General features: G+C 44.4%; 1 protein-coding gene across 3 annotated transcripts in view; it reads right to left on the bottom strand.

The window, feature by feature from the left end:
* The window catches only part of SLC2A9 (solute carrier family 2 member 9), a 2,336,117-nt gene that overhangs the window by 1,416,926 nt on the left and 891,401 nt on the right, over positions 1-27,790 (bottom strand). For all 3 annotated transcript variants that reach the window (XM_078678475.1, XM_078678476.1, XM_078678477.1), the window contains one exon: positions 16,014-16,087. In XM_078678475.1, the coding sequence (XP_078534601.1) occupies positions 16,014-16,087 (74 nt within the window). The remainder of the gene's footprint in view (positions 1-16,013; positions 16,088-27,790) is intronic.

The following is a 27,790-nucleotide window of genomic DNA, read 5'->3' as shown; positions in this document are numbered from 1 at the left end:
TAGAGCAGAAATATCTACTGCATATTTAACAGCTGATCTACAATTGAGAACCATCAAGTTGATGTGCATGGTACATGTGACCACTTCTTGAGTCTACGTGTTTATATGACGTAGGTTCTCTATGTTCAATCTCCTGAGATTAAGGCTCAGTTCCCTATCAGGGTCAACAACGATAGAGGTTATGTTGAGAGTAGATTTGGGTTGGGAGACCGTTTTAGAGTAAGAGTAAGACCCAAGCAGGGTGAGAATGTCTTCATCAGATAACTGAGGTGGGGGTCTGTGGGGCCGAGAGTGGTGGTTGGGTAGGGGCCTCGAGCTCCAGCTGGAGCTTAGATAGGAGCATAATGAGGTAATGCCTTTGGTAGAGTAAATCTTCTGTGGGTTGTGGATATCATTCCTCATCATGGGGAGGTGAAACCCAAAGCTTCCTTGTCTTCATGGAGAGCTGCAGAATGCTTTGCACCAACTCTTTCACTACAGAGATATCATGCTTGAAGTCATCAATCTTCTTCTCAAAGCCATGATTGTTCGGGCAGTTATTCACCAGTGTAGCCCATTCTGTAGGGGTAGGATCCACTTTTATAGGGTTACTAGAGGTTTGGGTGGAACCATTGGCACAGATACATAGGGAAATAGGGTGAGACTCGAGTTGGGGATCCGGGCTAGGAGTGGCAATAGGCAGAGATGGAGTGGAAATAGGCGGAGTAGAGGGTGGTGAGGCGTGTTGTGATAATGTGGTTGATTGTCTGTCATTGGTCAATGTATCGGCTATACCAATAAGGTTCCTTGCCCTGCGATTAGAGGGTACAGTGCACAAGGGTGAGTATCAAACCCAACCTGACTAATAGGGTTGGTAGGGTGATCCTCACTCCCGTTATTGGAATGAGTAATGTGTGATATAGGGGTTGGAGGATAAGAGGTGAGGACATGTAGAGGAGAGGAATTGGAGTGAATAGTAATAAGGAGGGAGGTACTCAGGTCAGTTTCATCTTCCTCTGCATGATACAGACGTGTGTTTTCCAGGTTCATAGTGTGGAGGTTTGGGTTGGTATCTGTTAGGTTGGGTCGTGCTGTGGGGAGCGTGTTGACAGATAAGAGGGGGGAGGGACCTTCCATCACCTCAGGATCTGAGCCAGTGAGTGGAACATTTTGACAGTCTATGGAGGTGTTGGGGTAGGTTAGAGTGCTCTTGAACTTCAAGAAGGCATAATTGAATAGCTTGAGGTTCAGGTCCGAAGCCTGAATAAGGACATTACCATTATTGTAAAGGGAGATAGTCAGCTCCGCCATAAGGGCCGGGAATGGAAGCGTGGTTAAACAAAAACCATGTGGAGTTTTGGTCAGTTTGGAACGCAGCATAGAGGCAAGGGTCTTTCTCCACTGCTCTCTTCTGTTGGTGTAGAAGATGAGATCCGTCACTATAGTGCCTTTATTTGAGATATATGTGTCCGATATCAATGTTTCGAGCCATCTCTTGAGGATATTGTGTTTAAAGGTCTTCTTAGCCTTTAATGATAATTTGGGGGATAGATAATCTTCACTGAGTTTACACCAGATTGGACAAAGGGGTTAGATGCAAGATAAGTATTGTGTGCCATAATAACAGAGGAGCGTCGTAGGCAGTAGTAGGCAGAGATTAAAGGCGTAGTAGGTGTAGAAGGCAGAGATTAAAAAAAAAACAGAGTTTGGGAGGTAGCCAAATTAATAGGGGAACCTGGTAGAGATATTTCGAACTTTTCAATAAGATACTAAAACTGAAAATCAGGTGCTATGTGTGGGGTAGAAGGTGAAGAAAGATTACTCCAAGATAGCCACCAAAAGTTATAAGTGGAGCAAGCTCTTTCTCTATTCTTGGATTATAGAGCTTGGAGCAAGCTCATTTCTCTTTCCATGGATTGCAAAGTGTGGAGCAAGCATTTCTGTTTCCCGAAGCAGAAGCAACAGGAGGGAACCAGCGTGACCCCAGGAGTTCAACCACAGCCTGCGCATCCCTCCTCATCAATCACCTGGGGTCAGCCTGTTCTTTTTTCAGCATGTCTTTGAAAGTTTAATGCCTAGGGTGTTGCGGCCATGTTGAGGTCAGGCATACAGATGGCAAGGAGTCCCACCTTTCGAGCCAAAAGTGCCTCAATCGCTCATCAAAGCGCCTCTCACTAAAACCCCTAAGCGCCTCTTTTGTGTCCTTGCAGCAAACCAACCCGCACAGCCATTACCTGCACAAAGTGTTTTGAACGAGTCTAGAGTGGCGCCATATTGGAATCAGGCGTCGGTCTCCCTCCTGTGTACGGGAGCTTCTTACCGCCTTATGTTATTCCTCACATGTGCACGTTGGTAATCCCGGTCATGGGCGGCATATAAGTGATGATATATTCCCGCTGTTGCGGTCGGCTCACGATGGAGAGCACAGTGACTCTGCTGGTCAATCTCCCTCCACCATGACCTCTTCAGCGCCGGCGGATAGGATCATCGGTCTCCAATTCCAACGCCTTGCTCACCAGCGATCATAGTTTCTCCGCCGCTTCCAGGATCCACGCTCTGCAGCAAGGCAGTCTTCCAACTGCAGCAGCACTCCTTGAAAAGCACAGGTCCCAGCTTTCAGTGCAACTTCAGCCTTTACACCGCATGCCCAGGGGCCCGGGTATCAAGTTCCAGCCACGCTGCGGGACGAGGGTAATGCAGAGTTGAACGGGCCGGCTGCAACTCCAGCTATCAGCTCCACTTAGAGTCGGGAGGCTCCGTTCAGCAACCGAGTCATCTCATCTGGGATCACCGTCGTCTCATAAAGGACCCCAGGTAGGTTACTAACATATTATTCTTCTCCTCTTAGTATAGTATAGATAGTTGCGTTCTGAAAGAAATACTCTGTGTGGGTATGTTGTCTCGCACGGTGGATGGGGGCATAAACAGGGATATTCACATAAATAGTGATCCCCAGCCCCGGAGTTTCTTAGGTAAGCTCCAGCTCGGAGACTAGGACATGAGGACTAGCACCAAAATGGTCTGCATAGCCCAGGTGGAGCAGCAATGCATTGAAAAAGCCATCTATGCATTCCTCAGAGACTACCACCTGACTCCTTACACCACAGCAGGAGTTGCAGGCAGCATCCTCTGTTTCAGACAAAGCGTCGAAGATGTCATTCAACACCACCTGACCTTGGAAAAGACCTCAGTTACAAGCAGTCAAGCACACTACTGACTACAAGAACAAAACTGGTGTGCGACACAATGCCGAAGAGACAAGACCCCAAGCACCTGTGTAAGGGACGGGGTGCTGATGAGAGATAGGCACCCAGGGAACACGTTTTGACTCCCGTTTGAGCACCACCTGCGGTGAGTCATGAGTATCCAGGGGACCATGGTGTTAGCATCAATACATCAAGAGAATGCTTCCTGCTTCAAAGTGTTCCATGAAGGCCCTGGGGGAAACTGGGACACTGGAATACTGACCTTGCGGATGAGCACTCTCCTCAAAACCATGATGGCAGGGAATGAGTCAGAGCTTCCCCCACCACCTCGTTGTTCTTCTTGAATGCCTAATGCCCTTACAGTGCCCCACTTCCGATCTTGGACTAACAACACTGCCCGCCCAGTTGAAAAGAGAAGGAAGCACTGAGAAGACCTTTCCTATGCAAGAGCGACATGACCACGGTCTACCTCAATATCATGTATGGAGGAGCCCCACTCTGTCTCAAAAGTTCCAGGACTATGTTTTAGACCTGTGACAGCTGAGACCAGATTGCAGTTGCTACTCCTTTGCCAGCCAGTACCCTTTAGCCCATACAGGCAGTATTTTGTCATTTGCCCCTCCCGAGGTGTTGCAAATGTTAATCTGTATTTGAACTTTGTGTTTTGTATTATTTGTTTTGTTTTGCTGGGGTAAAGGTGGAATAGAATCTTACAAGCCGAGGGGTGTTTCAGCGAGTGCCCGCAGCCTCAAATTGATAATGCTTTGGCACAAGGGTCAGGTGACTCGAGTTCTAAAATAAACCGTTGGGCCGGAGTTCAGCAGTTCACACCATATGAAATACAGTTGTACAGGCTCATTATTTGAAGGTGATCCTTCAGGCGAGCTGTAAGCCAGGTTTCAGTTTGGCTATGGTGGCCTGCTTCAGTGCGATGCCTCAGTGGGTCTCAGAGGTCTTGGTTCTCATTGTCAATGGCGAAGAACTCCAGAGTTTTCAGATGGGCAAACCTGAATTTCAGGCTGGGTTGCAGTTCGATGTCACCGGCTTGGCTCTCGTCGTCTTGGGTCAATAAAGTTATGAAACGTTTTACCAACAGTTGTCCAAATCCTCTCAAACTTCTTGATCTTTTTCCAGAAGGTCGCCTTCGGGTCTTTGAGGGTCCACAAAACCAGCCAAGGGTCAAGAAGCTCAGAGATGCCTCTTGGAGGTTTGGGACTACAATTCCCAAAATGCACCTGGTCAAATCCTTAAACATCCCAGTGAAGCTGTTCAGCTTGACCTGTCTTGGTGGAATTTATGCTGGTGACTTCTTGAAACTCATTTCTGTAGGAAAGTGGGTTTCTGTTGCAGTAACCCCCCCACTTTTTGCCTGATAACTGATGCACTTTTCCTTGGTGTGCCCTGGGTCCCTGCCAATCAGGTTCCCAGGGCCTGTGTCCTTTCGCCAAAAACGAACCCAATTGACATCTCTGGCTACAGGTCAGCCCCTAGTAAATGGTACTATAGGTACCCAGGGCACTGTGACCAGAGAAGACCCCTAAGGCTGGAGCACTTATTGTGCTACCCTTAGAGGCCCTGTAACCTGATGCATACACACTGTATTTGCAGGCTGAGTGTCATGGTGCAGAACAAACCACAGTCGACATGGCACACATGCCTGTGGGCCATGCCCACAACACACTGCCCTGGCATACCTCAGTCACCCTTCTAGCTGGGTGCCCTATGCCAGTGGTGTGGCCATGAGCCCTGTACCCCTACAGTACCCAGGTCCATTCCTGGGCACTGTAGGTGCAGTGCTGCCATTAAGAGTATCTGGTGCTGGGGGGTCGTCATCACGAACTCCACAGCACCATGATGCTACACTGAAGACTGAGAGGTTTGGTATCACACTTCTCAGCACATTAAGCCCACACTGACACCAGTGTGGGATTTAATGTAAAATGCACAACAGAGGGCAACTTAGAGTTGCCCCCTGAAACTAACTAACAACCTGTGTCCTGACTGAGAAGCTTCCTAGGCTGCCACCCAGCAGACATGTTGCTGGACCCATGGGTAGAGAGATATCAGCTCTCCTGGGCCTGCAACAATGCACATCCTGGGGTGAGGTGCTAGGCCTCCGCTCCCAGGATGGGCAGGGGGAGCTTCAAAGGCATGCCACCTTTGTGAGCTTCTGCAGGCCACTTGCTGTACTCAGCAACTGGCCCCCACCGGTTCTGACCCCCACTCTGGCGGGAAGACAGGCGAGAAAACCTAAATGAGGAAAGGGGGTGTGGCAGCCTCTGCCAACCCCACCCCTCAGGTGGGGAGGCGAGGTGAAGCACAACCCCGGGCTCTCGCCATCTTGAGAACGGGGAGCCCTACTCAATCAGAGACAGGCTCCTGCCCCCTCCCAAAGGAGAGTGGCAGGATAGGGGGTGTACTCACCCCAGGGAAGGGACCCATTGGGCCTGACCTTCCCATACCTGTAACACCCCTAAATTTAGTATTTAGGGGCACCCTGAACCTTCCTTCCTTAGATCCCAATTTTGAAACAAGAAGAAGAACAAGAAGAAAGAAGACCTGCCATGCAGCTGCTAACAAGAAGACAACACCAACTGACTTGGCCCCAGCCGTACAGGCCTGTCGACCCTCGAACCTGCTCCTGCTACATCCCAGCATCTCCTGTGGTCAGCAACCTCAAAAACCCCGGAGGACCTGACTCATCTAAAGACTGGGACTCCCACAAGCATGGTTCTGCTCAAACAGCAACAACCCCTGGTGCCAGCCAGGAACCGCGAATCCAGCACACTCTGCACCTGCCGAGCCCGGCCTGTGCCTGAGTGAACAAAGACCACAAGGACGTCCTCCCGGCGATTGTGACCACGAATCCAGCACCCAAGAACCCTCCTCGACGCTCCTGACGACGCCTGCAGCCTCACAACCAGGGACCACTCCAACCGCAACCAGCTGAGGGTAAGATTTCCCGACACCAAAAGACACCCCTGCACCCGGCGCCCCACGGCCCCCTGTGCCCAACTCCTGAGTGTCTACCCATCCTACAGCTTCCCAACTTACCTCTGGAGGTGGTGGTTGCAACTGAAGAATCTCCGTCCCCGAGCTTGCAGCCTTTGTTCGTCTTGTAGCTTTCTCATTGAAATACATTGGGCGCCCGAAGGCCCAAAAGCACCCTGCACCCAGCCGGCCGAGTGCCACTGGAAGTGCAGCATCTTTCCTATACTACTTTCCCACTTGCCCTGTGTAAGTGACCAGGAGCTCAGCTTCCACAGCCGTGTCGCCTGCCTGCTAACAGCCATAAACCGAAGGCCCCCTACCCGCCGTAGGCTAACATTGGTCCTACTCACTCTGCGCCCGGCTGTCTCTGTGCCGCTGAGGGTGTAACGACTGTACCTACCTGAACGTGGGAGACCCCTGAGTCTAGCCCCAGAACCTTAACTCTGCCAGTCGAGTACTTACCTGAAAGCCGATAACTCACATTTTCTCCATAGGGTAACATGGGCTGGTTTTCACTTGGAAATTCTTCTAAGTGTCGAGTTTTGCAACTTTGAAATATTCACCAAAAATCATCCGATCAACGAAAACGAAATTACTCACCTGTTACCAGGAGAGATCCCAGTGCTGGATCCTTGTGCCCAGCACTGACCCTAAAAAGTAATTACAACTGTGATATTCTGATAACCTGATTAACTTCTTTAGGATAACATTGCTTGGTTTTGAACAAAATTTCTTCTGTCGATTTTCAAAACATACAAATATTCCTTAAAAATCCCCTGGGTAACAAAAACGATTTTTTTCAAATGTTTACAGGAAATGCACCAGGGCTGAACCCAGGATCAAGCCCTGAGTAAGAAAAACATTCATAAAGTGATTTTATTGCATTTACTTAACTTCACATTGAGCTCAATGTTATAATTGTGTTTAACTTGTGTTGCATTTTGCAACAACTGTATCTATTGCATTTAAAAGTCTACTGCTATTTGAAAGTATTCAATTGCAAAATCCCATTCTGCGAAAGTATTTTTATACCTACTTGGGTTCTAAAGTAAAACAACAATATATTTTTATATACAAAACAATTGGCCTAGGGTTCAGTTCTTGAGTGTGTGAGACCATTTGCTGACTGAGTCTGTACAACAAATGCTTTACACTGTCCTCTTATACTGCCTTACTGCTCGACCAAGCTACCACTTTAGAAAGTAAGGTTATATCTAACTTTAGCCTTGTCATACCTCTGGGGACTGTGGATTCTGTGCACACTGAACCTTACTTTCGTGCAGTATATACAGAGCCACTTTCTTACATTTTCTACCTGTTGTGTTCAGGTAGTTCAATCCTTAAACATTTTAAGCCAGGCAAAGTCCTCTTTTGTAAAGACCAGAGTATACAGCAGGTGCAGTCATTGTGAGTGCAGTCCTCTCTTGGTGCACATCAGGGGTTCAGCAGGGCGTTCCTTCTTCTCTTGATGTTTACAGGCAGGGATCTGAGGTGCTGGGCAACTCACATATAAAACATCTTTTACAATGTCCCTGCTTATAAAAACAAGGCACCCTACCCTTGGGGCATCTAGTGCAGACCTTAGGGGTGATGTATATATGTCAATGTTGAATACTTTGGAAGTACTTTTTTCCAATTATGAGTTTGTGCATAATTCTATTCTAAAAGCAGCCTGCAAAGCAGGGCTGCCTTTAAAATTACAGCAGACACCAAAGCAGTGCACACTTACGTGCATTAAATCCACTGTGGTCTCTACATGCCCTACCATGTACTAGAGACTTAAGGGTAGGTTGTCAGTAACAATTGTAACAATGTAACAATTGTAATTACCCCTAATTACCCCTAATTACCATATACCTTTCAAACTGAGAATTGGCCCTGGGCTTGGTTAGCAGAGCCAAGGGCGCAGTCAAAACTCAGAAAACCAGCACTTAGAAAGACACGCTTGCTTTTGCTTACTAAACAATACACTGCATTACCTGTACTAATACTACCACTACCTGTAGAAGTGGGGATAGTAGTAATAATCATATCATCATTGCTACTAATACTAGTACTGCTACTATAATACTATAATCACTTTCGCTGTTAATAACTGGTACTACTATGAAAGATCTAACTTCAAGCAGTCATGCATCAAGAATGACTGATACTGTTAATACTACTGGAACTACTGCTATGATTACTTCTATTGTTGTTACTACTAATGATAAAATGCCTAATAGTAAGATAACTACATATGTTGCTAACCTCCAACAGTAGGCTATTTGCACTTCGATGTGCTTCCTCAAGTATCACAACAAACTGATACAACCAATTTTGTTGTTTTGATGCCACTACTATTTCTTCCACTTATATTTAAATGCAATGAGTATTATTACCATGAAGTCCAGAACTATATTTTAATTGAGGGACTCCATCTTAATTTGTCTTACATTGTCCATTGACAAGAGGCGCTACTAATAATTTGATTTCTGAACATCCCATGTCCTGTTTAAATAAATGTTACATTTATTTTAGGGGAAAAGTCTGCACCAGCTTTGCACGCAGAAACCTTCTAATCTGATTGAAGAGCTGTTAGACCTGGCACCATTGGCATGGTTTTCCCCTGTATTTCTGCCTTTGCCTCCTATGTTTTTGCTGTGTGTTGGACTTTGTTCTGCTGGTCTAGATGCTTTGGGCACTTTGCCACTGCTGTTCAGTGCCAAAGTACAAGTACTCCCTTTGTAAATTGTTGTTATGGATTGGTGTTCCATAATTGCCTATTTGATTTACTAGTCAGTCCTTAGTACCGTGCACTGTGTGTGCCCAGGACCTGTAAATCAAATGCTGCTAGTGGACTTGCAAAACACAAGACTTGCAGCACTAATTGTGCCACCCACATAAGCAGCCTGTAAATGTAACTCAGGCCTGCCATTGCAGTGCCTGCGTGCAGTCTAGTACTGCCATGTCGACTTTGCAAGTGCATCCACTTGCCAGGCCTTACCCTTCCTTTTTCCTACATGTTCGTCAACCCTAAGGTAGGCCCAAGGTACCCCTGTGGGCAGGATGCAGTATATGTGAAAGGTAGGACATGCCCTGGTGTGTGTGGCATGTCCTGATAGTGAACTACTGCCAATTTCGTTTTTCACTATTGCAAGGCTACCTGTTCCCATATGATAGATTATGGAGTTTGCTTATAACATCTTATAAGCATAACTACCCCTGGGAACCAGGTAGGAAAATAAAGTTTGATATGCCTGAACTCAGAATATTAAAATGTATATTTTAGTGAGGGTGATTTTTTCATTCTGTGTTTGAAAATACCTTTTTTAGAAAGTAGGTATTTTCTTGCTTACCCATCCAGTGTGCCTCTGCTGGGGATGTGCAGTGGCTCCAGAGAGTATGGATGAGTTAGGGTTGGGTTGAATAGACCTGGGCTGCATTTAAAGTAGGGAGAGGATATTTCCTTTCACCTGAATGGGCCTGGTCTGCCAATCACAATGCTGTCTCACATCCTGCCAGGAAGCTGCACCAGAGAGGACAGAACTAGTTTTGAATGGGCACAGGGCTTCTCTGCTACCAGAGAACAAAGGATTTTATATTATAAATAGTGTCGCCCAGACCCCAGGCGTTTAGATCACTTCTGAGAATCAAGAGGAGCCTTTGCCAAGGAGAAGAGCCAGAGAATCTGAGGAGGAATACTGCCCCTGTGCTGTTTGCTGTCTGGGGTTGGCCTGCAGTGGCTACTTGCTGCCAAGGAAAGGAGAAAGGACTTTGCTGTTTGCTGTGTCCCCTGCTTTAGGAAGATCTCCAAGGTCTTGAAACTGAACTTGCCTCCTGTACTGAAGTCTCAGGGACACAAAGAATTCACCACCAGCTCCCCTGAACTTCCTTGCTGGGATTTCTGACCTACTAAGAGGTGCCTGCTGTTGTTTTGGACCTCTCAAATCTGTTTGCCGCTGGGAGCAGGGAAAAGTAATGTAACTTTGAGGTGCGTGACACATCCGCACCTGTTGTTGTTGCATCGGCGAAGAAATCGTCGCATCGCCTGCCCACAGCTCTAGAAATAGCCACACTCCGCATTGAGTGCACTGATCTACGAAGTCCAGGATCACGACACTGACTACGACACAAGGCCTGCTGTGTGGCTGCAAAACCCAACACATTGTCACTGATATTGCATTGCATCAAGGCGCCAAGTCTATCGCATCATTGGGGGATGCAATAAGAAACCGACGCATCACCTCCCAATGCAGTAATAAGCCAACGCATCACCCCCTCTCTGGTAAGGAACCGATGCATCATATCCCCTGCGCAGCAGTAAGGAACAAACACATCACCTCCCCCGGAGCAAGGAACCGACGCATGACCTTCCCTGTGACCCTTTTTGTGTGTGTGTGCAATGCATCCAAGGTACTTCGTGTGAAAAGTGTCACATCTACAACTTGCTTTGAGCTGAACTATTTCTACCATTTGAAATTCAAATGTTTATTACTTTATTGTGGGTTTTTGTTGTTTCGGTCTTGTTTGTTTAGATAAAGAGTGCTTATTTTTTTTTAACTGGTGTGGTGTCCATTTGCAGTACTTTCAGCGTTTTACTGTATGTGTTCACAAATGCTTTACACACTGCCTCTGAGATAAGCCTGTCTGCTCGTGCCAAGCTACCAAGGGGGTGAGCAGGGGTTATTTTAGAAGTGTATCCCCCCTTACTCTGACTAGAAGCAAGGGTCCCTATTTGGACAGAGGGATCTACCTTTGCCAGCTAGAGACCCCAATTTCTAACAAGAGCCATGCTTGGAATTTGGTTTATCGCGTATATTTTTATGAGCTCCAGTGTGTCTTGGAGCAGTAATTGTGGAAGCCCTCCAGAAAGGAGAAATATTTTAAGATCCAGATTCCAACTTCACTTTGCAACTTTTCAAAATATCCCCTGCAGGTCTCTAAGTTTGTTTACAGTCACCTGAAAGCATCTTCATTTCCTTGGTTTAGGGAAATGAGGAACCTGAAACGGTTAATGTAATAATGTGCTTATTGATTTGTTTATTCATGCTACTTGTACATAGTAGTGTGTGTCCTTTATGGTCTTTGTTACAGATAAACATGTTGTGCTTTGAATAGCTCCATAAAATGCATCAGTGCCTTGAAATATTACAAGAACATAGGACTAGTAGAGCAATACCTTTCTCAAGAAGGAGAAGTCTACTGTTGATAACTTGCACTAGAATTATTTCTAGATTGCTACTAAGGACACTGCGCTTAAAGTACAATGTCGGATCACCAAATGTTGTCAATTCCTTTAGAATGTCTTGTCCCAATGAGCCATTTAATAATGTTTTTTTACAATTTTAAACTTGGTTTTAATATATATTGATTTGTCAATGTATGTGGGAAAAATATTCTTATTGTGATTTATTGATCTCTCTTGAGGATTATATCAATAACTTAAGAGCAACTGAATTTGACTTTTACATATGACCCTAATAAAATATTTGGAGTTTTGTTAAGTATCAAAGAGATGCAAATTGCACAAGGGAGCAACAAGACAAAGAGTCATAAAGTGACATTAGCAATGTAAACTCAGGAGAATACGTATAGATTGTGAGAAAGGGGATTATTCGTTTAAGTAAATGGTAGTCCTCTTCAAATATTAATGCCGCTACTTCTCACTAGGTCCAGTTAGGTCGCAATAATTTAAACCTGAGCTCAACCTTGGTAGTTGTAGCAAAAGAGCAGATAGGCTTAACTCATGAGAGATGTATAAAACATTTATCATTACCAAAGTAATTAAAACATAGAATACCAAACACAATTACTCTAATTTATTATAATACAGAACATATCAATAAGTAAATAGACATCAAAATGACAAAATTGGATGTAGGAAACCGGTTTCAAAATACTCAGTTGAGCAAGGCAGCAGATTGTGGCAGAGATGGATTTCATGTGGCCAGACAGCTGTCGGATGAAGATGTGGTGAATCCGATTACTTTTGGCCAGAAAGTTCAGAGTGGAAGAAATTCCAAAATTGTGCCCAAGGAAGGTCTCTTGACTGACAGATACTTTTGGCACCATTGCCCAGTGAAGATTGCTACCTGCAGACTTAGTAACTTTTTTAGATGGGCAGACCAGCTGTTGAGTCCAACCGGGAGTGTGATGTCGGCGGCTGAGGATCAGCGGCAGTATGGTAGTAGCACCTGCTTCTTTTGTCAGGAATCTGTGAAAAGGTTTCCAAGTCACAGCTTTTAGGATTGGGCACGAGTGGTAAACTCAGACACTTATCCACTGGTCCCAGGAGGGTCGAAAGCAGGTCCATTTGGAACCGGTAAGCTGCGCTATGCAAGAAGGTGGGGTTACTGTAGGGTTTGTATCCCCGTAGTTTAACAGAAAGGTAGCCAAGTAGCCAGTGTACTCCACTCTTATTTGTTTGGTACAAGTGGGGACAGGTACAGTGCTTTGGGCCAGGTTACTGTGGGTACAGTCCTCTTTCTGAAGTCCAAAGCTTTCAGCATGGGCATCCTTCTTTTGTCTTCATCAGATCCATGTTTATTCTTAATAAGGTATCACATGGTGCCAGTTGTATGCCTGGCACTGTCTTCTGAGTGGGGGAATCTTCCTGTCCAATAGGGAAAAAGATTCCAGGGCAACGCTTCCCACTTTGACATCATTTCCTGGGGGTTGGCCCTTAACGCTCCCAGATTGCACAACTCGGTCAAAATCCGACATGGCAGAATCTTTATTTCCTTGGTCAGAACCCTGGGCACACACCTGAGGTGTGTCTAGAGAAAGGAAGAACTAGTGACATTTAACTTACAGGCCCTGGATATACAGAGTACCATATGCTAGAGACTTACAGGTAAATTATGCCAATCAGTGATGAGCCAATTGTACACATATTTTAGGGGTCAGAGCACATATACTGGGGCCTGGTTAGCAGGGTCTCAGAGCAACAGTGTCGAAAACCAGCAACATAATTTCGAAAATGGAGGGTGGTGATCATGTAAAAAGAGGTCTTTCCTTTAATATACAAATAAAGAAGACAGGAGAAATATAACCACATTGAGAATGGTTAAGCAGAGGCTACAGTCTAGGAAGGATAGGAACACTGCTGAAGAGGTGGGTTATGGGACTTTTCCAGAATTTACCAACAAAGAAGTATGTCTGATGTGCAAAGTTAGATTATTCTACAGTCCGCACCCGAATGCAAAGAAATTCTGTTGGAGAGTGCATTCCTTGCCACTTTTTGGAATTCCTAGCCTGATAATGTGTTCTCAGTAGTGTGGATCCCAGCAATATTGTCTAGCTTGGAAGCATGGTCGTTATAGTTACTCGAGTGGAGTGCCTATGTTCCAAAGCAGTAACTAAAACCACCAGACCAGCACATAGACTAAGGTGGACATGGGTACTAATTATGGCAAGTAAAAATGTCCATAATGGTATCATTATGCATTATGCAAAAGATATTAAGTTATGTAAGTGATATACTTAATACATCAAGCCAGCATCAAATGTAAAAGTACATATAGACAAGATGCTACACTCATAGTTAAATCCAGAAAATATTTTTAGATGGCAATGATGTAGGATGTAGGACATAGACATTATTTTAACAAAATTAACAAAGTAGACCTAGAAGTGCTCAGTGTGCAAAGGTGAACCCAATGTGCTAATTGTGAAATATTTAGGGCCTAATTATGATGGCGGACTTCCTGGGACTGACCGAACTCTGGTCGGCAGTCCCGACCATCTAATTAGAATGTGACCGAACACTGTTTGGTCACATTCCTATATTTCCCTAAGGGAGCAAGCATTACGGCGGTAAAGTCTATTGGAGCCTTTCCGGGCCGCATCGTGATCGGACCCTATTTCTGAAAATCTGAGCAAAAAATTTTACAGTGACAGATTGTAAACACGTAGTAGGCACAGATATTATGTCATTATAGTTAATATAGTTAATTGAGCTGTACTCTACAGTAAAATTTCACAACTGTCTTTGGTAGTGTTGACTACACTTTGACCCTCTTTTGAGGCAATTCAACGGGTTATCATCAGGACCATGTAATTTGAAATAGCATATGATGGAAGTCTTAGGGGCATATTATCAAGGACATGCGATAATTATCGCAAATCGCGCTTAGCGTGATTTTCATTATCGCTGTCTATCGCTGGAGTACATTGCCGTGTTAGCGGCGTATTAGTAACGCTTCGCACAATGGCGATGTACACTCCAGCAATAGACGGCGATAATCAGCATTTGCATGAGAAAAGCAGCGATAATGTGAGTGCGCCATTGAAAACCTTGCTGAAAGGGGAGTGTGGACTTAACATGTCAATCCACCTCCCATTGAGCTTAGTCAAGTTTGAAGCAGGTGTTAAATTCCGGCAATGACCGCGGTTAGCGCGGCTTTTTTATACATGTTTTGTTGGCAACGGATTCCATGAGGATTAGGTGAGGAACGCCTACTTTGCATGACATTAGCGATAAATATCGCTGTCATGCAAAGTAGAAAGAAAAAGGCAGCTAAATCAAGGAAACTAGCGCTAAAGCTTGTTAGCGATTCCTTGTAAATAGTGAGTTAAAAAAATCGCAGATCTTTTGGCCCTATGTGCTGAAAAAGCGGCAATATGTATCTTGATAATATGCTCCTATGTCCCTTTGATTCCGTACAGAGGTGATGAAAACAGAAAAGGTGGGGGAAGTGGACCTCTAAATGAAAGGAAAAAAGTACCCGAGGTTCAATGTAAGATTTAGAGGCCAAGGAGGAGGCTAGTTTAATTTTTCATGAATTTTTGTAAAATCAAAAGTTCTTATCTAATGTCAAACTTGATGTGAATGAAGTGCAAAACACCTATTTGCACACTTCACTTACATCCTTGAGCGCTGATGGGACGTGCAAGTCCAGAAAATCTAGCAGTTGGGTTTTGTAAGCAAGGGAAAAGGGTCAGAATTTTATAAGTATTCTGTGACATTCCCAATCAATTTTCCCACCCGACACCAAGCAACCTTACTACACTAACAAAATAGAGCAATTGTGGACCTGGGGGAAAAAGTGACCCAAATAATTGAAATACAGTTACTGTGTGTTAAAAACATGAGCACAAATGTGCAACTGCATAGGCAAAGGTTCAAGGGAAGAGCTTCTGGCCTAGTGTCTCGGCTACACTTACAGGGAGATTCTCTTGGTCTGCTCAGTGATATTCATCAACTACCCACGTTCAATGCGAGGTAACTTCCTCCACCCAAACCAACAGCTGCATTCCTCAAAGTTATCTGCATTTCATCGTTTTACATCTGTAAATTTTCAGCTGTCGCTGCTCTGCTATGTGCCACCGTTATCGCCAAAGTCCTTTCAGACTTCTTACAGGCTCGTTAATGTATTTTAAGACGGACAATGGGTGTATGTGCTACATTTTTTTCTGGCTGTACTAAATGATTTATTTTACCGTGTTTTGTACAATAAACCAAGCAATCTGCTTCTGTTTTTTTAGGCTACAAACTCGATAGAACGACTTTTAGATAGCACGTTGGAGCCAAACAAAAGAAAAATACATAAAAAGGAAATATTCAGCATGATGTTATTCATTATGGACGAGAAATACATTTTGCCGGGATCTGTGACACCTGCAAATGATAAAACACATTTCAATAAAGCTAATTACTTTTATATTTGTGGAAATTCCCCCATGTTAACGCATTTATCACGTGAATATATAAAACGCAGAAGTGAAATGTAGGAACTAAAGAATTGTATGGATAAAACCCTCGAAAACAAATTCGACTGCCCTTTTACATATCATGTCAATGTTCAAAATAGTTTTGCATACATTACAAAAGCATTCGTTTTTAAATAGACCAACCTGTTTCTCTTCAACAACTTTGATTCCTTTACCGTCATCGCTATGCTCTTTAGAGCTTTCCATTGTGTTGCATTCTATAATCAAATGAAAAAATATATATATATATTTATTGCAATATAGTTATTCGCTAAAATGCTTCCACAATCAATCAGTTATTAATCAGTTATTAAAGTTTGAATTGGGATATATTCCTAAGAAACATTTACAGGTAGAATTCTCCATACGTTTTCCGTCGATTCCCGGCGTCCCTGTTAGGTGATGGCGAGACATTTTCATTTTTGAACGGTCCTCCATTTTAATTCATAGAGCACAAATAAACTATGTAGTAGATATATTCATATGACTGTTTGTCAAACTGATAAACAATTGTGTTCACCTCGGTCAATATGTAAGACATTCCTGCATGACTGTACTCTGAGTGTTGGTCATGTAAACCTCGGCAGTGATGGGCTTCATATGCACGTACACAATTCTTAATTTCAAAAAAATATAAGTGCCATTGCCCAAGGTGCTCCACTGCAGCAGGCCCCACCCACAGCTGCTGACTGGCGGTGCCAGCATTATTTACTAATCATCAAGACAGCAAGAGTAGAGGGTGGCAGCCTCTACCTTGTCTTCGTAGACCTGCGGGCCGCTTTCGACCTCGTCCCCAGGGAGAGTTTATGGAGGGTCTTGAAAGAACTAGACTTCCCGCCCTATCTATTAGACGTCCTGAAGCGTTTCTGTGCAGGGAACTACGCCCAGGTGAGATGTGGGAAGAACGGGGAACTATCAGCTCGCTTCCCCGTGACCAGAGGCATACGCCAGGGCTGTGCCCTGGCTCCCACGCTCTTTAGTCTTTATATAAATGGCCTGGTGGGTGAATTGGACAATGTTAAGGACAGTGACGCTCCATGGTTGGCCACTGGTCGGGTGCCTGCTCTGATGTTCGCAGACGACACCTTGTTGTTGTCTCGAACATCATCAGGTATCCAGAGGGTTTTGGACGGTTTCGTATCATTCTGCGCTTCGAGGGGATTGGAAATTAATTTAGCAAAGACGAAATTTATGATTTTTCACCCCCCAAAGCGCACACACCCTAACCCTGTATTAAATGGTGTCCCGCTGGAAAGGGTGAGAACCTTTGTATACTTGGGTGTCACCCTGACTGAAGATTTCGGTTGGGGCCCACAGGTATCCAAATCTGCTCTGAGATTGTCACAGATCGTAGGGGGCATTGGCAAGTTCCAGAGAACAACCCTGTTTAAGCCACTTGCCCCAGCCCTTGAAATTTACGGGACACAAGCTAGGCCAGCTGTGACGTACGGTGCAGAAATCTGGGGCCATATGAGCACACCAAGCCTTCTTAAGGTGGAACAGGCCTTTATGAGGAACTTGGTAGGCCTCCCCCAGAGCACCCCGCTCACACCCCTGAGACTAGACCTAGGTTTAGAGTCCATCTCAGAACTGCTAGCTGCTCGACCTCTGCTGTATTGGAGAAGGCTTTGGACAGTACCTGAGCTCGAGGATTATAGAGCTGAATTCACTGCAGTTTGGGGGCGGTTAAAGAACAAGAACATTCCATGGCTAGCCCACAATGAAACCTTTGTACATCAAATTGGTATGCCCCAATTATGGGAGACCCCGGAGGAGAGCTGCCCGGAAGTGAAGAGAATAGAGCTCTTGGCCTCCCTGAGACATTACAACCTAAGTCTGCTGTATAGCTCGACAACTTTGGGCAGATTGTCTACAGAATTTTTGCAGGTAAAACTCGTGTCCAAGAGGGAGGAGTTTTTGGACTTAATACAGCCTCCCCTTGCAAGGAAACTCTATACACAATTCAGACATGGATGCCTACCTATTGGGGCATTCACTTGTAAATGGGATGGACGAAAGGAGGGAACTTGCCCAGTCTGTAACAATATCAAAGAGGATATAGTCCACGTTTTATTCTTCTGCCCAGCTTATAGTATAATACGGAGATGCTGGTTGGCACCGTTATGCAGAAGTCTTGGCCTAAGGCAATGTGTACAAGCTGTTAGAATTTTAAGATATGACACCTCCCCTCTTATTGTGTTTGCGGTTTCACGGTTTTTACATGGTATGTGGCGCAGAAGGCTCACTTTAATGAAATGCGATAAATCGTGATTAACTGTGATGTTTGCTACCTTACCTTTGATAACTTACTGTTTCATAATTTTTAAACCATGTATTCTTAATTATTTATCTATTTTATCTTGTGTATGTACATATTTTATCTGTGCTTTTATGGTCTATGACCGCAATAAAGTTATCAATGATGACTAATCATCACACGTAAAGATAAGTGACATTTTGGGCTATTACAGGTCTCCCTAAGATGCACGGAGGCCTGGAATTGTGAGTTCTTTCGTTTTTTAATAGAGTGCATTAGTAGACACTCATTCTGTGCTCCCAAGTTAGGCTGAGAGGACCACTATGTGATGTGCTCTCATAAACAAGGGCAGATGTTTATAAAAAGGTGCTGCTGCCAAGCAGTGGCAGACACCACCACAAATTAAGCACTGTGGTGCTCACTTCACACACAATGTTGTTGAGAGTTCCACTCCTCCCTAGCAATGTCTGCAGACTTGGTCCTCATCAGGGTTATGTTTTTTGCTGAAACAAACTCCAATTTTGATGAAGATAGTCTGGCATTATATTGCTCTGCCTACCATTCCTCCATTACATTGGTAAATGACCCACAGGTAGTGAAATCCCTGCCAGGCAGGAATGAATCTCAAGATATTGTGATCAGCCCCTGTCCAGTGCATAGAGGCCAGAGCCTCAACCAACCTGGGGCAGTATTATACATCGTGGACACAACAGGCATGTGCTCCCACTCTGTGTACCTCCCATGGCACAATGGTATTGTAGAAGGGGCAGTAGATGTTTGTGAGTCCTCTTCTGTAATACTGATAATACTGACAGCGCTGGCACACAAGTAGCGCCAGTGCTAAAATGAGAGAACGTAACCTCAACAGGCCCTTAAGAGGCACACTGAAAGTGCGCAACAAAAGGTGGCACTCTTTCAGTGTGCCTTTTAAAGGCAGCTCTCTCAAGGGAAGAAAGGGGCTTCTCCTCTGCTATGGTGGAGGAGCGACGCCCCACTGCTTTTAAGCAGTGAGAAACATAAAATGATAATAACCTAGAGTTATCATTTTATGCTTCAGTCCTCCTGCTTTGGGGCTGGCTGGTGGGTGTGCGTGCTGCTCTGGTCTCGGAACAGGGGAGGAGCAGCCGCGGGCCGTGGAGGGAGTTACGGTGGGGCAGGCAGGCGGGGAGGGGGCGGGGCAGGGTGGAGAGGGCTAAAAACCGGCACCTGGATAATTACAGGTAAGTAAACAATTTGATTAATAAAACGAATTTCGTAGTGCGCACTGCATCGCATTTTGCGATGCAGTGCGCGCTACGAAATTCGTTTTATTATTTAAATTGTTTACTTACCTGTAATTATCCAGGTGCCGGTTTTTAGCCCTCTCCACCCTGCCCCGCCCCTCCCCGCCTCCCTGCCCCACCATAACTCCCTCCACGGCCCGCGGCTGGGGAGGAGTGGTTTGCACACTCCTGAGTACGCAATGACTGTTTGATCGGCCCTCTCGGCCCCACTGGTCCCATGGACCCTTATTTGCTTGTCACTTGGTCTGTTAAAAGATCTGCAGGGACCAAGTTAGACAAGGGTATTTTTTATGTGCTCCCCAAGGCTCCTGAAGCAGGAATGACTTGGCCCCGAAACACCTAAAATTCAGCAGCGGCTGGCTCAGGTAAACATGGTGAGCAGGGCAGGGAGCCGTATAGGGGGTATGCCGACAGACGATGGAAGAGATATATATATTTTTTTAATTATACCTATTCCGTCGTCTGTCGACCCCCCACCCCGTTCTGCCCCCGCCCTGTCCCACCAGCGCACCGCATTTACCTGTGCCGGCCGCAGCTGCTAAAACTGAATTGAGGAGAGGATGTTGTGTTAAGGCCAGAGCTGCCATCCTTGGAGCTGGGGAAGCAGGGTGAGCCTCAGCGTCGGCTCAACATCCTGTGATTCTGGGCAAATCACTTAATCTCCTTGTGCCTACCAAAAAACCGGACTGTGTTCTTGTGTAATGTAACTGGTGCTCATGTAAAGCGCTCCAATACCTTCGGGTCGAGTTCGCGCTGTATAAATATGCACAAACAAAAATAATAATAAATAGGAAACTGTTGGGAATATTTATGTACGCTTAGTACAAATGCAAAGACCTGTGCCCTCTCTGCATTCGAGGTCGATTTACAAATCATGTAAAAGTCCTTTTGTATTTCTACTTTATGTAACTTAAATGTTTTTATGACTCGGCTCCATTGTGTTTAATAAAATAATTGGCAGGACTGCCTCTGTACAACAGGACGATGCTATTTAAGAATAAACAGTGTCACAAATGTCTGTGTTCAGAGAAATGTAAAAGGTACAAATCTCTTCGTAGAAGCTTAAAATAACTTTAGATGGTAGGACACACACTCTTATTACATCAGAGCAATATGAGCAGATTTTCCCAGCATTCCCCCTTGATATAGTTGAACCCTATTTCGTCTTTTAAAACCATTTAATTGTAATTATGGATAGTTTTATTTTGCCCAGTGGCAGCCAGGAAGTCATTCTCAAAGTTTTATAACAAGGTGGAAGATATGTTCCTCGTTCGTAATTAGTCCTACTGCTATAGATTCATAAATTATGGTTTCATTATTTGTTTCAATTATGGCTCCAGGATCGCTCCCTCTATTATCTTTTCCCCTAATAACGCAGAATACCACCGCTAGAGAGCAGCAGAGCTCAATCAGATAGAGTAAAATAATTGAACAGCTCCATGAAAACAAAAGCATAGTAAAAACATTAAACCCACAACATTTCAAAACATTCACCACGGTTAGACTTGCTTTTAAGCCTTAAGTGCATTCCTATTTTTATTTACACAAATAGAACGTATGCACAATTAAAGAAATGGAAATAGACGGCATTCAAAAACACATGAGGGTTGATCCCCATAGAACGCAAAAAAGGCACTCATGCACGCACGTGCAATACAGCAGACATGCACACAAGCAATCACAGAGCAACACTACTGCAGGCGTCCATGCACATACAGAATAACACATGTATGTATATATACACACAACACGCTCAGACACATGCTAAATTCAACACCAAAAGCATGCACGTACCACGTGCATGTTCAGCTTCACGTGTGCACACAGTTAACACACATGTGGATACATAGGCACTTGAAAAAAAGGCACCCACGAGTGCCTGAATGGATACGTGAACATGTTGCTGGATGGATCAATGAATAAATGAATGTGGGCGTGGTTGAAGACTTTGGGCCCTTGTCACAGAAATGCCAAAACGTAGGGGTGAAGATATATAACTCCGTCTGAATGTACTTTTACAACTTTGTGCTATTCATAAATGTTCCCAGACATTTTCTTGGATAGCTGCCTGCCTGGAAATCTATACCAGGTGCAGGTTTCTAGATGTACTTCTGGGAATGCCATGCAACTTTTTGTTGAAGCTCTTAGCCCTGTGTGCAGAGTTGTATACAGCAGAGATTTCGACACATGGGCAATAGGGGACTCCCCCCCCCCCCCCAACAGATCAAATATTTTCCAGCGAGGAAAAAGCGCTTCACCTATATATATCTCCACCAAAATATGGGGTTGTGCCATTCCCTATTCCTCCCCGAAAGGGGAGTTACTACTCTCCACGATGGAGAGGAGGGCCATTTCCAGGGTTTAGAGGGATCAAACAGGAACTGGGAAATGCCAGAAACATACATGTGGGGATCCCTAAACGTTTAAGGCAAACCACACCGAAAACACCCACTTCCAATTCATTGAGTGGGATTTACAAGGACGGATTTATTCGTACTCTCATTAGATAATATCAGTTCTTGTAAAGCATTAACACAAGCCTGGAAGCCCTGTGTGAATTCCTTGCAGGGGTAAAAAGGTCAATTTAATTTGATTGTATATGTGTGTAAGCACATTACTTTTGCCAAGCAGGCCCTTGATGAGTCTGTGCCTATTCATGTGTATTCATGTGTATGAAGGTGGGTAAATATATGTTTTAGAGCTGGATTAACATCTTTATGAACAGTTGGGTGGGTGAGGTGAGGTGATAATGCATGAATAAATCGTTAGATGAATGCTTGGATTGGTTGTGACGTGTAGATGAGTACATGTTTGCAAAGATGGATGCAAGTGGGCTTAAGCAAGTTCTGATTTATGGGTTGCATGTATTATGGATGTGCATAGATGAATGGATACATTGGTGTTGCTGATGCACTGGCATGGGTGCATGGATTGGTAGGCTTGATTGGTTGCAGAGGTTGGGCGCTGTCAATGTTTTTGTAGGCAGTTGGGGTATCTGGGTACGTATAGCATAATACTTAAATACATGGATGAATTTATGCTGGAACTGGTGAGGAATGGATGGATTGTTGAATGAATGAATGCCAGGAGAAGAGCAGCAAGAAGTATGTGCCCAGTGCAGGCTGATATCGGTAGCCTCCAGCTCGCTTTAAATCCCTCAGGGTGGCCAGCGGATTACATTCCAGACAGCCAAGGCAAAACCGACCTTATTCACAAGCCTTTCTCTCCTGGTGGGTAATACTGTACACCTTCAGCCTAGTAAAGAATGCTTATACCCATACAGCTGGGTGCTGTCCAACAACACCAGCTCTCTAAAAAACGTAGGGTGTTTGAAAAATCCACATGTTGCTGAAACAAAATGACTGACTCTCAACAAAATAAATAAAACCTTAGAAGCTGAAGAATGAGGAGTGATGTAGAGGTCTCCCCAGGCACGGCTAATACATTGACAGTACATAACACCTATAACAAATAATATGCTCATCCTAGTACACCTCAACGATTACAATGTGATTTACTCAGATCTCCCTGATGAACTCCAGTATGTGGGTCCCCATGTGTATGTCATCCCACCATCGTAGGCCTATACATAGGCTGCTCCATGGGGCTAGTAGTAGCCAATATTCGTTTTCACTCTCCTTTCATCCATGTCCCCATGCACGGTTGCCCTGTTGCCTGCTTTTCCCCATCTTACTCAATTCAACAAAGCAAACCCCTCCCAGGGGCGAGTCCATCCCCCCCCCTTTTGACTGCGTCCCTTTTACCTTAAATTACACTGCTTGACAACGTGCTATGGAGCCTTAAAAGGTTGCAGTTCCACCTGTCCCCCCTTAAGTCTGTTCTCCATTCAGCAGCTGGTTTCATTTATGGGGCCAAAAGAAGCGACCACATCACACCCATGTTATCCACCCTCCGCTGGCTTCCCATCGAGGCAAGTTCTATCTACAAGACTGCCTGCATCACCCACAAAGCCTTGCACTCCTCCTCTCCTCTCAGGCCTTCAAAAATGACCTCAAAGTTCTCCTCCTTCAAAGACACACCCAAAGTTAATTTATGCCCTCTCTATTATCTGAAGGAAGACCTTTTAGTGTAGAAAATCTCTATTCTCCATGACTATGGAAGTGCCTTCCCAGTGTATTCTTGTGGTTTGAGAGACTGCCATTTATTCCAGTACTACCCTTTTACCTGTGTTTGGTACTCTTTTGTAACATGCACACGTCACTTTTCTCTTGTAACACGCTGTTTGCTACCTCTTACTTTTTGTTTGCTTTCGATGCTTGCACAAGTGCCACCATTGCCTACGTAACGTTTGCTCTTGTGTTTGAGTGTCCTCCATTTATGCAGTATTATACCTCTACTTGTACTTTGTACGCTTTATGTAACCTGCACACATGTCACTTTTTCCTCCTGTAATGCTACCTCTTGTATTATGTTTGCTCACAATTGTCACTTTTGCCTCCTGTAATGTAACGTTTGCTTTTGTAATTTGTTCACTTGTAATGTTCTCTTGTATCAGTTCTGTTCCTATTGTAAAGCGCTCTGACACCTTCGGGTAAAGTCCGCGCTATATAAAAACGCATAAATAAATTCACAATATCCATGAGAATGCATAATTTCATTGTCTTTGCAACTTATGAATGTCCATTCATTGTCGCTGTGCGCTCCAGGCAGTCTATTGGTGGGAGGGCCTAAGCGCCAAGGGGCCCCTGTGTTTGCGGTCCCAGGCTTCATCTTGCTACCTAAATGGGTGAGTGTCCGTCAGAACCTGCCCGGGCTGCAAGTGCTGTTCCACCTTGCATTGGACCCTTTGCTGCCCCCCCCCCCGATCCTTGGGATGCCGACCCCGTGTGAGCCTTTCATCTATTCTGCCAGGGGCTGCACCCTGACATTCTGATCCATCTGTACCCCTGCTGTGAGGCATCCCAAGGGCCCTGTGGGAGCATTACATCTACTCTGCCATCTGCTTTGTGCCATCCTTAGCTCCCTCAGTCCCCCTGCCGAGGGTGGGGGGGGGGGGTTGAGTGATTTTCTTGGCCCCTGCGCCCCCTATTTAACCGCCTGACCCTTAGTAACTCGCCCCTGTATTGGGGGCGTCCTAGCTTGCTCTTTTTGCAGGTTTCGCTATGGGGGAAGTGGGGGGTTTCCTGCCCTGGGAGGTGTTTGTCCCGGGCCTCCATCGGATCCGGCTTCGCCTTCCCTGCCCGGGTTCCGTAGGTGTTATGTGCTCCCCTTCCATGGATCAAGCCAGTTCCAGCAGGTCAGCCTGTGGCCTGATCTGGTAAGACTTGCCAAGCCAAAAAACAACTGATAATTGGCAGAAGGAGTGTCTGAATCGGCTATACAAGCTCAGTGGATATTAAGGGATATGCCTGTTGCGAAGGAAAAAGAAGAAAATAAGAAAGAAAGAAGGAAAGAAAGAAAGAAAGAAAAAAAGAAAGAAAGAAAGAAAGAGAAATAGTAACAGAGATACTATCCACATTTTGGGGTAGTTGTATGAAGATAAATGCTATGAAGAGCAAGAGACACCTGGGAGCGATTCGATGCTTCCAAATGTTTAAGTGCAACTTTTCATTTTAAAGGTCAGTGGCGCATCCCTAACTTTACAGTCAGGGCCGGACTGGCCATAGCGGGCATCGGGCATTTTGCCGGGAGGCTGGAAGGGTGGGGGGGCGGATTTACAGCAGTCCTGCAATATCAGCCCCCAGTAACAAAAGCAACAGTGATTTACACTTTACACTTGGACCTACCCTCGCTGCCCTCCCTTGGGGGTGGGAGAGGGTGGGTTGGTCCTACAAATTTGCCAGGTCTGCTTTGGGTTCCCATTCCGGACCTTTTTACTCTCTTCAGCCTGCTGTTTAATGACTTCTGGGAGATGTGTAACCAGCAAAGTGGAACGGACTGACCAGACAGAATGCTTGGCTGTGTTTTCAAATATTGGCTCAAAAATATATTTCCCCCATTACACCAAGGTCAAAATATTGTGTCTACAAAAATACCATGGGGAAAGAAACATTGAAAAGAGTAAAAAAAAACTATTTTGCAATAAAATCTGTGTTTAAAATACACATTATTAAATATTGTTTTTTATGATGGAGTTTTATGACATTGTACCATGTTTTATTTCAATATTTATGTTATTGTGGAATATTTGTAAATAATATTATAGTCATGTATAAGTGTTTTGGATTGTTATATTTACTAAGGGAATGAGTTGGCAGTGTTTTTTAAATTATAGATGAATTAACTTTAACTAATGAATGTGATTTTGTGTTTGATATTTATTTCTTTACATGTTTAGTATTTGTTTAATTTGTGTATTATATTTTAATTTCTGGTTGTGAATTTTATTAGGGGGTTGGGAGGTCAGTTTTATCTCTAAACATTTATTAATAAATGTTAAGTGAGTAATTTTTATTTTTTACTTGTTTGTTTACATGTTTAACATGCTTTTACATTATTTTTTACATATTATTAAATTCTGGTTGTGGAGTTTATTGAGTAATTGGGTAGTGTCAATAAAAATATATTTAAATTCATAGTTGACCAATATAATAATTGTATCTGTTATGTTTCATTATTTTATTGCTACATTTAAATATTTATAAAAATTATGCTGATACTCATTTTATGTATCTTTATGGATAATGTTTTATATATGGGTTTGGTGGGTTTTGTTATAAGTTCATTATTGTTTACCATTGTAAACGTTTATTGTTTGATATTTTTTATATCTTTCATCATTGTATAACTTATTTGGATACATTCGGGGAAAGAGTGGCTTGTGTTTTCATTTAAAAATTATTACATTATAATTAAAAATATGTATTTTATCATCACAGATTTTATCTTTTTATTTTACATTTATGGGTTATGTTGGGGTGGTTTAGGGGTAGAGTTCAATTTATTGATAATTCATTTATTAAACAAAAAATGAAGAAATTTGCAAGCCCCATACATTTGTCATTATTTAAGATTTACTTTACTTGTTCAAAAGTGTAATATTTTTAAATAATGTATTTAGATTATTGAAATTAGTTTTAATGTTAATTTTATTACTGTGTTTAAACCCCAATATATGCACTTTGATCACTTTATGCTAAACTGAATGTACGGTGCAACAGGAAACCAGCACAGTCAGTTTAGAATGCTCCTGCACACATAAGCACTCAGCACCCTAATGTGATGCTACTGGTACCCTGTAGGTTAATGGATAAAATACTCTGCAAACTCCTTGGCCCAGCCTCCCTCCATGCTCTAGTGCCAAGATGTCTTCGGGAGGGAACAGGTGCGGCTGTTGGTCCATCCGCAATGAAGGTCAAGAAAGGAACAACCAATAAATGGGGAGTAACAAAGGTGAACCTCTCAATAGTATGAGGCACCCCATCAGGTATACAATGATTAGTGCCGTGCTCTGGCAATCCAGGCACAGCGGCTGGTGCGCGTTGGTGTGAGATGCACCAGACAATTGAGATCTCAAACACGAAGAGATGCAAATTCCGTACATCCCTGGAAATAAGGCACCCTGACTGCTGCACCTTGATATGGGTTACACCAGGCAATTCCGGTCATACACAACGAAGAGTTGCAAATTCAGCACCTCCCTGAAAAGGACGCACCACGTCTGGTGCACAATGATCAGGTTGCAACAGAGCAGTCCAGTCACACACACAAGCTTAAGTTCAGCAGAGCCATGAGAGGTAGAATGCAGCACTATTATGGGTACACCCACACCTTTGATGGCCACACCCAGTGAATCGGACACTGCATTCAATGAGCATGCAGTCAGCATGTTGCACAAGAAAGATGTGGCATGATTAATGACGTGGTCTCCTTCTACCCACAACCTGTGAATCCGCTCACTATCAACAAGATGCTTATGAGTGTCAGGGTTCCTGCAATCTGGGAATGAGACACCTTCAATCTGGACAAGATTTCTGTCCTTCGCACTAGACAATTGTGCCTCTAGGCACAAGTCCAAGTTCCACGTTCACACCACACTACTCATTGGGACTAGCTGATGTGGGCACTTGAGAGGGCACCGCTCTCCAGATGTAACGTAAATGGTGCAGGGTCCCTCGCTGGAGATCTTCGATGTCCCGGAGATCCGCAAAAAATTGAAGGCCTGTCTACGGGTGCTTTGAGAGCACACTACAGGGCGCCACACTTCAGCAGGTCTTGGCCCAGGCCAGCCACTATTTAGAAAGTACACACTGTCCCCTTCAATGGCAGTAATCCTCCATGAGCACAACAGAGTGCACCACACAGTACGGTTCTCCGGTCTCGCAACCACACAAGCGTACCTCACCCTTTGCTGAAAGATGGCACCCATAGTTATACTATTGTGTGCCGTTGAAGTTAGGAGGTGGTGCAGGGTTTTCCCT

Source organism: Lissotriton helveticus, chromosome 2_2 (assembly GCF_964261635.1).
Source record: "Lissotriton helveticus chromosome 2_2, aLisHel1.1, whole genome shotgun sequence".
NCBI lineage: Eukaryota > Metazoa > Chordata > Amphibia > Caudata > Salamandridae > Lissotriton > Lissotriton helveticus.
The sequence above is the reverse complement of the archived record's forward strand: the minus strand, read 5'-3'. Positions and strand labels throughout refer to the sequence as shown.